The sequence below is a fragment of the Electrona antarctica genome (assembly GCF_951216825.1).
Source record: "Electrona antarctica genome assembly, chromosome: 24".
In the NCBI taxonomy this organism is placed as follows: domain Eukaryota; kingdom Metazoa; phylum Chordata; class Actinopteri; order Myctophiformes; family Myctophidae; genus Electrona; species Electrona antarctica.
This window is the reverse complement of record NC_136803.1, coordinates 15,387,585-15,403,399: the sequence shown is the minus strand read 5'-3', so window position 1 is coordinate 15,403,399 and position 15,815 is coordinate 15,387,585. Positions and strand designations below refer to the sequence as shown.

The following is a 15,815-nucleotide window of genomic DNA, read 5'->3' as shown; positions in this document are numbered from 1 at the left end:
TTATATACATTTCTGGCCTGTGACAAAATACTGCAGGATATTATGAGTAGAACTTTTAACCCAAAGTTCAGAAGGGTATTATCTATGAAAAAATGCATTGAATGAGTAGTGCCCATGACGCGGGAACGAAATTCATTTTCTAGGCACTTTTTCTGGGGTCCCAACACGGCCTACTACTGCATTTAACCGCAAGCACGTAGCAGCGCGGTCCCAACCTTAATCGTCGTTTTCGTTTTATCAATGCCAATCGCAGCCAGTAGGCTCCCAGACTACATGCAGTATGTCGATAAGATCGGCTTGATAAGTAACCTACTGGGAATTATCGGTTGATTCCATTCGAAGCGGGAATATTGACGCCGAGCCATGGTATTTTGCTGACTCGATGCAGAGAAGCTGTTGTTAGTCATGGTATGGTACTGTACTCTCCCCCAACAGGTTCATGTCAGGATGGTGTTATTGCTTGTACAGTAAATCACTGCAATCAGCAGTGGTGGAAAAAGTAGGCATATACAAATGTTTTACTTAAAGGGGAATACCACTCATTTTCAACATTTTACTATGTCATTAATATACCTTAGAGGTGTGGAAATAATAAAAAAGTCCCCCCATTCTGGTAAAGAATGATAAAAAAGAATGATAAATAATCATTAACATGGTGAATCACATCTTGATGATGTCATCACGATGTGATTCACCATGTTAATGATTTTTTTCAGACCTCCAGTTCTAGGAAACACAGAATGGGGGGACTTTTTTTTAATTATTTCCACACAACAGCTCTAAGGTATATTAATGACATAGTAAAATGTTGAAAATGAGTGGAATGCCCCTTTAAGTAAAAGTATCAATACTGCAATGTAGAACTACTCCATTGCAAGTAAAAGTCCGGAATTCAAAATGCACTTGAGTAAAAGTACAAAAGTATTGGCATCAAAATGTAGTTCTAGTACTAAAAGTACTCAATATGCAGAATGTCTCATTTCAAGTTTTCAAACTATCTTTTGAAAATAGCAGATTTACAATCTCACAATGCGTCACATTGCGAGCTTGTAGATCGTCTATTTTCAAATGGCCAAAATGTATATAGGGCTGAAGTGGTTAATGCATGTTTTAAAACCTGCCAGTCAGTCCGTCCGTCACGCCACCATATATGGCCGTCATTCCGTCACGCCACGTTACACGTTATTAGTTATTAGTGCAGCCGCACCTGGCAGCCGGCAAAAGCTAGAGTTCTCAACAGGCCCGAAAATTAAGGCCCGGCCCTACATGGGCTCTCATCAAACCCTGTACACTGTCAAGACACTGCCCCTGCTGCCACCCTTAGATCTCCATATGGAGATGACCTGTTCTGACATTCCATGTTGATCTGAACTCATCAAACCCTGTACACTCAAGACGGTACAGAATTAATTCCATATGTTGATCTGACCCCCCCATGCCAAAGCGCCCAGCAGTCTTACTGGTATTATATTATGTTATTGTATATACAGGTTTAATGTTTGCTTTTCCTTAAACAAACTTAAAAACGCCATTGACATGGACAGAGTTTAATGTTTGTTTTGTCTGATAATTACGTCATAAAAGATGTATACAGTATACTGTATATAGCGCCCCTCACTTCACACGGGTGACTTTTTACATAATATTTGCATATTGTTATATTATGTATTTACGTAATATTTACATAATACTTACATATTGTTTAAACATGTGTATTACATCATTGTTTAAATGTTTATTTTGAATACTTCCAGGTCGTTGAACACAGAGCTGACCCTGAGATGACCCTGTTGACCTACCTGAGGAGAAAATGTATCCTGACACACACACACACACACACACACACACACACACACACACACACACACACACACACACACGTCCTGTAAACCCTTACACATAGCAAAACAAAGTTTAACTTGGATGGCCCTGAAGTATTACATAAGTAACTATAGTAACTTATTGCTGTTCAACTCCATCACTAGAGAATTAAATAGGGCCTCTTCATTGGTGTTACCAATGCTATTAATGAAGGCTCTGTTCCATTCCGGTGTTACCAGTGCTGCTAATTAAGGCTCTGTTCCATTATGGTCAAACAGAGTCAGGGTTGTTGCATGTTGGCTCACTGGAAACAATACAAACATCTGGGTTTCCGATGCTACTACACCAGTGGATCACAAAGTGTGTTCCAGGGACCCTCAATCCCTCATATGGTTCCTGGAAGGGGTTAGAAATGGACCCTTACAGGTCTGTAACTCTGAGAGTGTACAAATGGAACCGTACGGGTCTGTAACTCTGAGAGTGTTCAAATGGAACCTTACAGGTCTGTAACTCTGACAATACGTTTTAGCATCGGCCGACACATCGCCCAATCGCCCATCATCGCCCAAAAAGATGAATTTGTATATTTTCGACCATTGCCCGTTCGTTTGTTATCGCCGGTAGTTGCCGGGTCCCATAGGACATAGACAAATAATGCACTTCCGGAAAATGCGTCTGGCTGTCGCCCGCTGTTTAAACGTACTGTGAGAGTGTACAAATGTAATCAAACGGACCCTTACCGGTTCATTTGGTTCCTCTTGTACAGGGACAGAGGACTGGTTTCCCACATGTTCTGTTGCATATATTCCTTAACAAGGCGGGTAGTGGGTCTGGTTGGAACTAAACTGGGATGTGCTGAAGGAGGCTGTGGAGCCTGTACTGTGATGGTGTCAAAATACACACCTCATCTACACAAGGTGCTGTATCCTTTAGTGTGTGTGTGTGTGTGTGTGTGTGTGTGTGTGTGTGTGTGTGTTTATGAATTAACGTTATTTTCTTAATCAGTCATTTTGTTAATGATATTCAAATGACATGTTAATGACGGTATGCTAATCAGTCAGTGTGTTAATAATATGTAAATCAATGATATGTTAATAACGTAATGGTATACTAATCAGTCATTATGTTGATCAGTCAATATGGTAATGAAATGTTAATGACGTAACGTTATGCTAATCAGTCATTACCGGTATGTTAGTGATATATTTATGACATGTTAAGGACGTAGCATGATGTTAATCAGACGTTATTCTATTGACATGCAAATTACTTAACGCTATGCTAATTAGACATTATTCGGTTAATGCGTGTTTGGCTCCAGTGTGTTCAGTACACATGAGTCATGTGACCACAGTGGAGGGGATCGGCAGCACTGCCCGAAAACTACACCCTGTGCAGGTACATGCATGCACACGTGCGCACATACACACACGCACACACACACACACACACACACACACACACACACACTTCTAAGAGCTAGACTTTAAGGGTTGTTTTTGTTGGGGATAGACGTTAAGGTGGCTACAGAGGTCATCGCCATGCTGGCTGTACTTTTGCCACGGACATACAAAACGAGCGGACAGTAATATCACCAGAAACACATACTGTACAGAGCTGGGGGTCCATTTGGTTCCATTATTTTGTACTTATTATTATTTATTCCATTTGTATAAATAAAACATTTGAGAACCACTAGTACTATTACAGAGGGGTGGGAGTTTATAAGTTTTTACTTCTTCTCACTCCTTTTCGGATATGCTTTTTTTGTCTTTCTTTGTTTTGTTTTCTTATATTTTAAGCTATTTATTTTAAGTGTTTTTCCTTGTAATTAGGAAATACAAAACTGTTCTGTTTTATTTATTTTATTGCATATTCGAAATAAACATGACAAACAAACAAACAAACTAGTTGGACTCAAGGGGCCAGTGAGGCTATTCAACGTTGAAGCTCTGGGCCCTAGTGGTAGGAGGAGGGACTACAGGCGGACCCGTGGATTCATGACCGGGAAACCCCGTGCAGCTGGGCTTTAACATTGTGTCGTGACGTAGGACCATCACTCCAACGTCACCCCGGACCTCAAATTTGAGGTCCGGAGGAGGGACTTCCGGCAGTCTTCCGGGTGCTTCAAAACGCCACTGAGCAACTTCCACTGACATGAATAGCTGGGGGGGCGGAGCTTCGCGCCAGTTCAGTCTCTATCCTTTTATATACTCTATGGTTGGACTCCTATAGTGTGCCATATATTGTCGTACTAAATAAGTGTCGTACATGTTCTGAAGAAAACCTGGAGACTTGGCATTCGGTCATTGGATCTTATGATCAAAATAACAACATTATAATGGTGTGTAAAACAGAAAATCAAAAATTTGCCACGGACCAGACCAAGTCTTTGTCGGCCATAGACACATTTGTCCGTGTAGTACGTACACATGGATGAGCCCCGGGCGGGCACGCTGCAGGCACATCCACTGTAGCCATCTAGGGCAGCACACAATTCAACATGCACGCTCCACTGTCAGGCAACCTGTTTTATGCCCAGTTGTACAGGGATCGGGTCTGTGAGCTGTTTGTCACATACAGTATCACCTGCAAAGTAACTTAAGTACATTTACTCGAGTACTGCAGTACTGGCACATTTTTTAGGTATTTTTTGCTTTACTGTAGTATTTCCAATTTCAGTACTTTCTCTTGTACGCCACTACACTACATTTACATTGTGTGTGTGGGACTGTGTGTGACTGTATGTGACTGTGTGCGTTTGCGTGTGTGTGCGTGCATGTGTGTTAGGAGCGTATAGCCCTTGCTCATGGGTCCCAGTGTGGGTTTTGCACCCCCGGCATCGTCATGTCCATGTACGCCCTGCTGCGCAATAACCCTACCCCCAAGATGGCCGACATAGAGGAAGCTTTTCAAGGTACACACACACGCAATGCAATGCAATGGAATGTGTTGCGTTGCATCTTCATATAATTGATCCTCACTAATGCCTATTATAAGATGACACTATTTCTGTCTACTCACTCTGTGTTCTCATTGGTGGGCTGTGGACAGTTCAGAAACCTGCTTACCAGTGACATCAAAACCATATTGCATATATTTCTATAATAGAGGTTAGACGGTGTGATTGGTGTGATTATCCCAAAAATGGTAAACAGCTCCATACAATCGGCTGCGTTTAGGCCTTAGAAGAGTATACATTAATAGAGACGTCATCGAGAGGAAACACCGAAGCGCACTGAAAGTGGTATTGCAGCTTCGAGCGGCACTGGGCCATACGTGAACCCGCTGGCTCGCGCCACCAGCCAATACACAGCAACGGCGGCGCTCGTTCATGACACGCTCGCACACACAAGCATGCACGGTACTCGTTCATGTTTTCGGCCCAGCACGTTCACGTATGGCCCAATTCCATCCCAGAATGAGGCGGGTGAAATCTCCTCATGCGCTGAGTGAGCAACTCAATGCAAGTGGAAGATCCATTGCGAGTCGCAAGATTATATGTAGACTTCTAGATGCCTTGGAGATGGTCGCCCTTTTAATCATTACAGTCTCTATTATCTATATACTCTTAAGGCAGTGGTTCCCAAACTTTTTCATGTCAAGGACCCCCAAATTGGCACTAATTAGCCTGCGGACCCCCATTTGAAAAGATATGCCAGGGACCCCCATAAGAGAAGATATTTACGGTTCTAGCAGTGTTTCTCAACCTGTTTAATTTCAACGAACCCCAGTTTGACATGCATTATTCTACGGACCCCCCATTTAATGGCATTTCCATCTCTGGGACACCCAATTTATATTGTAAAATCGATGTTAATTTAACGTGGTGCCGCTATGGTCATGTATGTGTGTCATAATAACTGTATCTATGTTGCTTTCAGGCAACCTGTGTCGTTGTACCGGATATAGACCCATTCTAGAGGGATACAAGACATTCACACAGGTACACACACACACAAACATCTCCATCTCTCCATCTTCTCCTCGGGGAACAGCCACAGTAACGTTGGTCTCCAGGTAGAAATGCTCCTGACCTCCTATGTGAAGTTCACCTTCTCACACACACACACACACACACACACACACACACACACACACACACACACACACACTTTAATTTACAATGTTTTACTTCAGTGTCACCAAATATTACCATACAAATTCCAATAAATGAGCAGTTGAGACGAATAACAGTCTATGTAACTATGTTGTGAATTATCTCCATGCTGTCTGAATGGCAGCCTCTGGTGGACATTTCCCATTCTTTGCATCCCCAATGAGACACAGGTGTTTGCCATGATACCACTTACTGTAACACATTGCCCAATCACAGTCCAGGTGTGTCCCTATAGAGCGTCGCAGTCCCGCCCTGTTTCATGACAACGACTGGCCCAGGAAATGAATCCCAATGCATTTTTTCCATAGACATTTAAAAAAGTATTTATTTAAAGACGGTTACGCCGAGGACAAAGCCAACTCGAGTCGTGACAACTCATGACAACAAACACAATATTTTGGACCAAACAAATAATTACAAAGAAGAAAAACAACAAAAGAAGTGTTGTAACCTGCCATTTTTTTCTTCTTTCTAATCATTTGTTCAGCCCAAAAAATTGTGTTTGTTGTCATGATTTGTCACGACTCGAGTTGGCTTTGTCCGCGGCGTAAACGTCTTTAAATAAATACTTTCTGAAATGTCTATGAGGAAAATGAACGGAGAATCATTTCCTGGGCCCTGGTAGGGCGCTCTATATAACCAGTCACTCACTCCTCACTCAGTTTCCAGCCTTCCAATCACAGCTAAGCATAACATGGTTTAGAGTGACAAACATCTCCACCAATAGTTTTCCTATATCAGAAAACATTGTTTTAAAAAAAATGTCACACACATATTTTTCCAGTGCATATGGCAGGCCTTGTTGACGGATTTGGAAGAGATTTTAAAGGTCTGCGGTTCCAAAAATTAACCAGTATTTAATGTGTAAAATCCATGATATTTACATTGGAATGAATGAGCCTGGCTCGAAAGTGTCCAAGTTGGAGTGTCTAAGTGGGAGAGGGCGGGGCTTTTCTAAAGGTGAATTCCAACCCAGCCATGCGTACTTGACAAATAAACCATGGCTTAACGAAGAAAATAAACTGTCAACTTGTTGAATATAACTTGGTGTCACAGAACTTCTCTTTGACTGGAGAAACTTGGGTGGTCAGCTCATAGCCAACAACACAACCAGACTAGAAAAAGTGCCCTTCCGGGCACAGGTCTCCACCAGGAGGATAGGAGTGTGTGTGATGTTTGGCAAAATGTTTAGGAGAATGTTTTTCTTTTCTTCATTTTGTTGAGGAAATGCAGAGCCAGATCACTCATAGCATCTCTGAGGATAGAATTCTGGATGAGCAGGACATGTGCAGCATTTTGTACAAAACGGGCCACTCCTGAAAACTTTGGAAGGCAATTTTAGCCAATCAGTGTACAATCTGAGAAATCCAACAGACTCGTCTTGATCACATGACTACAGAGATCATGTGTACCGATTTGAGGCATTTTGTTCCAAAAATGTGTTTTGCAAAAATCAACCTGTTGGTGGCGCTGTAACAGGCCAATGTGAAAAGGGTGGGATATATTCCTCAGCCTAGTAAGAAAATGTGTGAAAGATTTCACGTAAATTGCATGCTGCGTTCATGATTTGAGGCTATTGTTCAAAACGGGGCAATCTTGCAAACTGTGAAAGCCAATTATAGCCAATTAGGATGGAATATGAAATATCAGACAGATCCGACTTGAGCACATGACCATAGAGATATTGTGTAACGATTTGTGAGATTTTTGGACAGAATCTGGAGGAGTAATATCAAAAAATGTGTTTTACAAAAGTCGGCCTCCTGGTGGCGCTATAAAAGGCAGATGCGGAAAATGCAGGTAAAAGGTTTGTCCTTGGCCTCTAGGGAGTGTGCATGCAACGTTTCACGCAGATCGGTACAGTTTTAGGTATAAATGTGAAAAGCTGCCTCATGGTGGCGCTATAACAGGCCGTTCTAGAAAATGTGGGGCAGAGGTTCATCGTTGGCATCCAGGGAGTGTGTGTGCAAAGTTTGGCATCGACCGGGTTAACGGTGCCGGAGATTAGCTGGTAACGGACGGACGGAAGGAAGGAAGGACGGACGGACGGACACACACACACACGGACGGACGGACACACACACGGACGGAGTGCAAAACATACTCTCTCCCCATGCCTTCGGCCTGGTGGAGACAATAATATTTAACAGTCCATCATTTATTCTGACCCCTTCCCGAAAAGGCGTAGCTGTCCTGACCCCTTATCCATCATTTATACATTATGGCTAATTAGTGTGGACTCAGACTGTTATTCGTCTCAACTGCTCAAATTATGTAATAAATGATGTGCAAAGAAGTAAGCCGATATATATCGGTGCTTCCCTAATTCTAAAGTGTGTGTGTGTGTGTGTGTGTGTGTGTGGGTGTGGGTGTGTGTGTGTGTGGGGGTGTGGGTGTGGGTGTGTGTGTGTGGGGGGCAGGAGGGAGGGTGTTGTGGAGGGAAAGGGCGGGAAAACGGCTGTTGTATGACCAATGGGAACGCAGCCGATGGCGAACTAACCAACGGGAAGGCAGGCGATGGCCAACTGACCAATGGGAAGGCAGGTGATGGCCAACTGACCAATGGGAACGCAGCCGATGGCCAACTGACCAATGGCCAACTGACCAATGGGGACATTACTGAGGAATGTGTCAATGTAAGACACGTGCACGCACGCACCCACGCACATGAAGGTGTAGGGTTAATATCAGATTCTACACCAATTAAACTGAATTAACTTATAATTACACCCTGTCTACCTGTCTCTCTCTAATTCTCTCTCTCTCTCAGCCCCCTCTCTTCAACCAATCACAGTTCATTCCTCTGGATCCGACACAGGAAGTTATCTTTCCTCCTGAACTGATGGTGAGACGTCTGTCTGTCTGTCTGTCTGTCTGTCTGTCTGTCTGTCTGTCTGTCTGTCGGTCTGTCGGTCTGTCTGTCTGTCTGCAGTGATCAGCCTGATATTTAAGGTCAAACTGTTGGTTAAATTTTAGAGCATACTATGATATTGAGGACAAACCTATAACAATAGATGTCAAAGATTTGTTTTAAATCATTTAAACTATTTCTTATATTCTTCACATGTCAAAATGCCCTAAAAGTTACATTTTAAACAAGAACACATTAAAATAATGCATTGAAAAACTTTGAGGTGAGAATTAATTAATGCAATCTCTTATCTCTCTCTCTCTCTCTCTCTCAGTCCATGGTAAAGAGACCTTGTGGTACAGTGAGTTTCAGGGGAGAGAGGGCCATGTGGATTCAGCCTGGGTCTCTTCAGGACTTACTGAAACTCAAAGCGAAACATCCTGATGCTAAGCTGGTGGTGGGAAACACTGAAGTGGGTGAGTACACACGCATACGCACACGCATGCGTGCGTGCGTGCATGTGTGCGTGCATGTGTGCGTGCGTGCGAGCAAGGTTTTTCTATTGGAAGTTGGCTGTGCTTTTGATTTAAGTTTAGAGGAAGCTTTCCTTACTAAACAAGTAAAATATCAACCATTAGTACAGGCCATTATACAACTGGGCTATACGTGTCAGCTCATTGTTTTTAAATTTGGCAGCCTGGGCCATGTCCACAGGTCAGAGGCTTGAGGATTATGGGGTTGTCCAAGTGTAAAGCAAAGCAGCTTGCAACATACTGTTCAATCTCCACCATTATAGGCAGTCGGTCTATTTGGAGGAGAAGGTGCTTTTTGTACCCATGATTTATTAGTGTTGGTAATATGACAGACTGAAGTGACCAATGTTGGCTGTGAATAAGTTCATGTCACGTGTTGCCTATATTCTGTACATTTAGGGCTTGTTTGGACTCAAGCACTGAGACACATGATGTTTCTAGTGTGTGGGATATCAAAAGCAACTGAAAAATATTTGTGCCCTTGATAATGTATTTTATAAATGTGGACTCAAATAATGAAATTGAAATGTGTGTATGTGTGTATGTGTGTGTGTGTGTGTGTGTGTGTGTGTGTGTGTGTGTGTGTGTGTGTGTGCGTGTGCGTGTGTGTGTAGGTATCGAGGTGAAGTTTAAGAACTTGTTGTATCCGGTCATCCTCTCTCCTTCCTACATCCCTGAGTTACACACCATTCTACACACAGAGGAGGGTATGTACACAGTACACACACACGTATGCACGCACACACACACAGACTCACTTTGACTCACTTTGACCTTAACTGTCAATATGTGTTTCAAGTCAAACTTTATTTAAATCACATTTCAAAACAACCCCGATTGAACTTTGACGTTGTTCTGTGTGTGTGTGTGTGTGTGTGTGTGTGTGTGTGTGTGTGTGTGTGTGTGTGTGTGTGTGTGTGTGTGTGTGTGTGTGTGTGTGTGTGTGTGTGTGTGTGTGTGTGTGTGTGTGTGTGTGTGTGTGTGTGTGTGTGCGCGCGCGCGTGCATGTGTGGTGTCAGGGGTGGTGATTGGTTCGTCTCTCAGCCTATCCCAGCTGGGGGAGGTACTAAAGCAGGAGGTGAAGCTCCGCCCCACTTATCAGACTGAGGTTTTCCGAGCCGTCCTGGAGCAGCTCAGGTGGTTCGCTGGTTTGCAGATTCGCAACGTAGCTGTATGTGTGTGCACACACACACACACACACACACACACACACACACACACACACACACACACAAAGTGCTGCACAGAAAATCAACACATTTAAAACAAAGCAAGGAAAGCAAAACATAATTGAAATGGTTACAAAATAGAAAATCAACAAATTACAGCAAGATATCTAACGGACAAAATTGATTAAAAAAAATTCAACAGGAAGAGGGGGAATGCTTTTCTGAACAACTATGTTTTAAGATGATATTTGAAGGATGCAACAGTATCCACTTGTCGAATGCTATTGTGAAGGGGCTGGGCATTCCAAAACTTTGGGGCACGATTAGAGAAGGCCCCATCTGAGGATCTAAGGGTACATGGAGGGTTAGAGGGGAGCAGGAGGTCAACTACATACTGGGGTGCAAGACCATTTCGTGTCTTAAACTGTGTGTGTGTGTGTGTGTGTGTGTGTGTGTGTGTGTGTGTGTGTGTGTGTGTGTGTGTGTGTGTGTGTGTGTGTGTGTGTGTGTGTGTGTGTGTGTGTGTGTGTGTGTGTGTGTGTGTGTGTGTGTGTGTGTGTGTGCGTGCGTGCGTGCGTGCGTGTGTGCGCGCGCGCGCGTTCCAGTGTGTAGGAGGTAACATCATGACAGCCAGTCCCATCTCTGATCTCAACCCCGTTTTCATGGCAGCAGGATGTAAGGTTACACTAATGGATACAGGTACTCACACACGCACACACAGACACACAGCTACACACACACGCAAGCAAGCAAGCACACAAGCACATACAGGTTACTTATAAGTACACGTCCTGCATAGACACACAGACGTTACGAAAGACAGAACCTTGAACTGCTTTCAACATCAACCTGTGTGTGTGTGTGTGTGTGTGTGTGTGTGTGTGTGTGTGTGTGTGTGTGTGTGCGTGTGCGTGTGCGTGTGCGTGTGCGTGTGCGTGCGTGCGCGTGCGCGTGTGTTTAGGATCCAGGCGCACGGTGACCATGGACAACAGTTTCTTCCCATCTTACAGAAAAACTGTTCTGAAACCTCAAGAGCTTCTCATCAATATTCTGATTCCTTACAGCAGCAAGGTCATTCATTATTCATATATGTTAACGACATGAATATTAATTAGGCTATTTTTAAAACTAATTTACTGCCGAGGATGTCTTTGACGTCCTATTTCCCATTGGTGCTCCCTGCCGAAGACGTCTTATTGATTCAGAATAGTCTCGCTATATCATACCGAGTAGCTTACCAGTCGCTAGGCAACGCTCGCTTCCGCTGTGGTCCGTCTATGAAATGCTTCCCCGCCGTCCACTTCCATTATATCTTTATCGCTGTCTTTCTCTGAATTGAGGCTCAGACTGAGGTGATTGAACAGAACGTCGATGTTGGGGGCTCAATAAAAACAATCTGCGCTACCTCGCGGTTAACGAGGTAGCGCAAATGAAAAAAGACACCTTTTCTACAGCGGCGATGAGGGACATTTGACTGAATCCGCGGGTCGGCATGAAATGGTAACCGTTTGAGGGCCAGTGCTTCAGGGCTTACAAGGTGTTTTTATCTGTTTCAGGGCCAGTGCTTCAGGGCCTACAAGGTGTTTTTATCTATTTCAGGGCCCGTGCTTCAGGGCCTACAAGGTGTTTTTATCTGTTTCAGGGCCAGTGCTTCAGGGCCTACAAGGTGTTTTTATCTGTTTCAGGGCCAGTGCTTCAGGGCCTACAAGGTGTTTTTATCTGTTTCAGGGCCAGTACTTCAGGGCCTACAAGGTGTTTTTATCTGTTTCAGGGCCAGTGCTTCAGGGCCTATACAAGGTGTTTTTATCTGTTTCAGGGCCAGTACTTCAGGGCCTACAAGGTGTTTGTATCTGTTTCAGGGCCAGTACTTCAGGGCCTTTACAAGGTGTTTTTATCTGTTACAGGGCCAGTACTTCAGGGCTTACAAGGTGTTTTTATCTGTTTCAGGGCTAGTGCTTCAGGGCCTACAAGGTGTTTTTATCTGTTTCAGGGTGAGTACTTCAGGGCCTACAAGGTGTTTTTATCGGTTTCAGGGCGAGTACTTCAGGGCCTTTACAAGGTGTTTTTATCTGTTTCAGGGCCAGTACTTCAGGGCCTTTACAAGGTGTTTTTATCTGCTTCAGGGCCAGTACTTCAGGGCCTACAAGGTGTTTTTATCTGTTTCAGGGCCAGTACTTCAGGGCCTACAAGGTGTTTTTATCTGTTTGAGGGCCAGTGCTTCAGGGCCTACAAGGTGTTTTTATCTGTTTGAGGGCCAGTGCTTCAGGGCCTACAAGGTGTTTTTATCTGTTTCAGGGCCAGTGCTTCAGGGCCTACAAGGTGTTTTTATCTGTTTCAGGGCCAGTGCTTCAGGGCCTACAGGGTGTTTTTATCTGTTTGAGGGCCAGTGCTTCAGGGCCTACAAGGTGTTTTTATCTGTTTCAGGGCGAGTACTTCAGGGCCTACAAGGTGTCTCCTCGCAGGGAGGATGACATCAGCATCGTAACGTCAGGGATGAGCGTGACGTTCTCTGAAGGAACCGCCGTGGTCAAGGACCTCCGGCTGAGCTACGGAGGCATGGCCCCCACCACCAGGATGGTTACCAAGACAACCAGCAGACTGCTGGGGAGGTACATGCGCACGCACACACACACGCACGCGCACACACACACACACACACACACACACACACACACAGGTTTCAGATTACATACATGTATACATAGAGACATTACCTTTAATCCACCTGACACTGAAACATATCTTTATTACGTCGAAAGCCAGTTATACCCCGGCATTGATACATATCTACATTACGTCACTCTCAAAATCAGTATATAGACCACGGGCATACGCATAAAAAAGCCGGCACGACCACCTTACTTGCGCGCTCTGCTTGCGAAAGTAAATATGTCACATGGCAGCCAAGTGAGTGAAAGTCTATGGACTTTTAAATCAATCATATTGATTATGTTATTCTTGCCCAAATATGGAGGGGCGGCAGACTGCGCACATGCCATGCACGGCAACCGGTTGTGTTGTGAGTGAGGTCAGAACAGAGCTCTGCTCAGCATGTATTATATTATAAATATAATTATGTTTGAATTACATTTAATTCCACAGAGTCCGGAAGTCTGCTTTATTCAGTGTAGCGAGAGGAGATAGAAAACAACACAAATCAATTGTCCATAGGGATACAGAGAGACAGGAAAAACAGTGTCCATTTCCCAACAGAACCCACAACTTTGACGCCATCACAGTCAATGTATATATGCAGAATTGATGATGAACCACCACTCCAGAAAGGAGTCTCAATCTTGCCAAACTAAGGTCCGCTATTCTGATTGTACATACCAATCGAGCCACGACGACCTCTACTGCCAAATGCCCAGAAATGGACCGATCCCCTCAGAATCCTGTGAGCAAATCACCAGCATTGTAACCAGCCAGAAACAAGGAGACACAGACAAAACAAAATTGTACAGTCATCGACGGTTTGCGAAGACTTTGACTCGACCAGGAGAAGAAATAAAGACGCATAAGCAGACTTATACAAGAATTAAAACTCACATCTGTAAACAGTGTGACAAGAGCTGCTATGACTTGAGTGCCCTGAAAATACACCAGCGTATACACACAGGAGAAAAACCCTTTGCCTGTAAAGAGTGTGACAAGAGTTTTAGTCAGTCAGGTAACCTCAAGACACACCAGCGTCTCCACACCGGAGAAAGACCTTTCAGCTGTAAGTATTGTGGCAAGAGTTTCGTTCAGTCGGATCTTCTGAGGACTCACACTCGCATCCATACCGGAGAAAAACCCTTCCACTGTAAGCAGTGTGACAAGAGTTTTAGTCAGTTAGGTAGCCTCAAGATACACCAGCGTCTCCACACTGGAGAAAAACATTTCAGCTGTAAGTATTGTTGCAAGAGTTTCAATCAGTTATATCATCTGAGGACTCACAGTCTTATCCATACTGGAGAAAAACCCTTCCACTGTAAGCAGTGTGACAAGTGTTTTAATCATATAGGTAACCTCAAGACACACCAGCGTCTCCACACGGGAGAAAAACCTTTCTACTGTAAAGATTGTGACAAGAGTTTCTATGGCTTGAATACCCTGAGAAGACACCAGCGTATGCACACTGGAGAAAAACCTTACTGTTGTAAACAGTGTCACAAGAGTTTCACTCGGTCGGGTAATCTGAGGAAACACCAGAGTATCCACATAGGAGAAAAGAGTTGTGTCAAGCAAACTCAAGAGACAGCGTGATTTTTGAAAGTCAGTAAAGGTCAAAGTTCCGTGACCTGTGTCACTTGATAACGTCATCACATTGACACAGGGGGTGTACATGATCAGCAATGACTACATTTTTGGATAAAGCAAGAGAGGCCAGGTTGAGATGGTTTGGACATGTGGTGCAGTATACATGGCACGACTTGCTTCATTCCTGACATGTGTGGCCCCAAATATCTTATCATGTACACAATGTTTGAATGGAATTATGTAGATAACTTGTGTCGTTGTTGTTTTTCACCTTGCCCCCCCCATCTTTCCTTTTTGTTTAAACAAGCAAAAATATAGCTGCTTGCTATATAATATATGATAATATAGGGTCAAGCCATAAAAGTAATAAAACAAAGAAAAAAGCTATACGCAATATGCCCTTCTCTTATTGGAAGAAAAATAAGTTCTTTGCCAATTCTCTATCTTCTAATTAGTCGAGAAATACTACTACTTGATGCTTGATACAGTGAAAATTACAATGAACGCATTAGGCATAACAACTAATGTTATCTAGAGAGGAGTGACATCTAGGTGAAACATCTATTGTGGGGCTTCAGTGTTGACATTTTGTAGGGAGCACTAATGAGCCATTGGGCCACGCCTCTTTCTAAGGGCATTACAATATGTGACTCATTTTGATACAGAGACAGTCATGGCGGCAACAGGAGAACTGTTAGTCTAATTACGTGTTTTTGCCACGTGTGATGTGTGTGCAGAGTTGCGCAACTTTATTTTTTGAGTGGTGTAAACCACTCCTACAACTGGCTTTGTTAGTCTGTGCAGAAAAAATGAGCATGGTTGCTATGTTCACCCTGTTCACCCGGGTGTGATTTCATTATTAACCACTCCTACAACTGGCTTTGTTAGTCTGTGCAGAAAAAATGAGCATGGTTGCTATGTTCAACCTGTTCACCCGGGTGTGATTTCATTACGTCAGACATGATTTCATTACGTCAGACAGGCTATATAAGACCTTACACCACTCAGTTCACACGGGTGTGATTTTTTATATATATTTCTTTATTCAGGGAGAAGTACAAAGTTAGGTTTACATCGTT

The 15,815-nt window shown here is 43.6% G+C and overlaps 2 protein-coding genes across 2 annotated transcripts in view; both read left to right on the top strand.

Moving 5' to 3' along the window:
• dnajc27 (DnaJ (Hsp40) homolog, subfamily C, member 27) overlaps window positions 1-15,815 on the top strand; it is a 305,233-nt gene that overhangs the window by 14,146 nt on the left and 275,272 nt on the right. The window lies entirely within an intron of this gene.
• Window positions 1-15,815, top strand: part of xdh (xanthine dehydrogenase) — a 31,986-nt gene that overhangs the window by 2,165 nt on the left and 14,006 nt on the right. Inside the window, exons 2-14 of the mRNA XM_079495353.1 lie at window positions 1,755-1,812; window positions 2,647-2,743; window positions 3,111-3,219; window positions 4,612-4,738; window positions 5,706-5,767; window positions 8,362-8,442; window positions 8,712-8,786; window positions 9,127-9,268; window positions 9,940-10,032; window positions 10,345-10,496; window positions 11,100-11,193; window positions 11,456-11,565; window positions 12,919-13,103. Of these exons, the coding sequence (XP_079351479.1) occupies window positions 1,755-1,812; window positions 2,647-2,743; window positions 3,111-3,219; window positions 4,612-4,738; window positions 5,706-5,767; window positions 8,362-8,442; window positions 8,712-8,786; window positions 9,127-9,268; window positions 9,940-10,032; window positions 10,345-10,496; window positions 11,100-11,193; window positions 11,456-11,565; window positions 12,919-13,103 (1,385 nt within the window). The remainder of the gene's footprint in view (window positions 1-1,754; window positions 1,813-2,646; window positions 2,744-3,110; window positions 3,220-4,611; window positions 4,739-5,705; window positions 5,768-8,361; window positions 8,443-8,711; window positions 8,787-9,126; window positions 9,269-9,939; window positions 10,033-10,344; window positions 10,497-11,099; window positions 11,194-11,455; window positions 11,566-12,918; window positions 13,104-15,815) is intronic.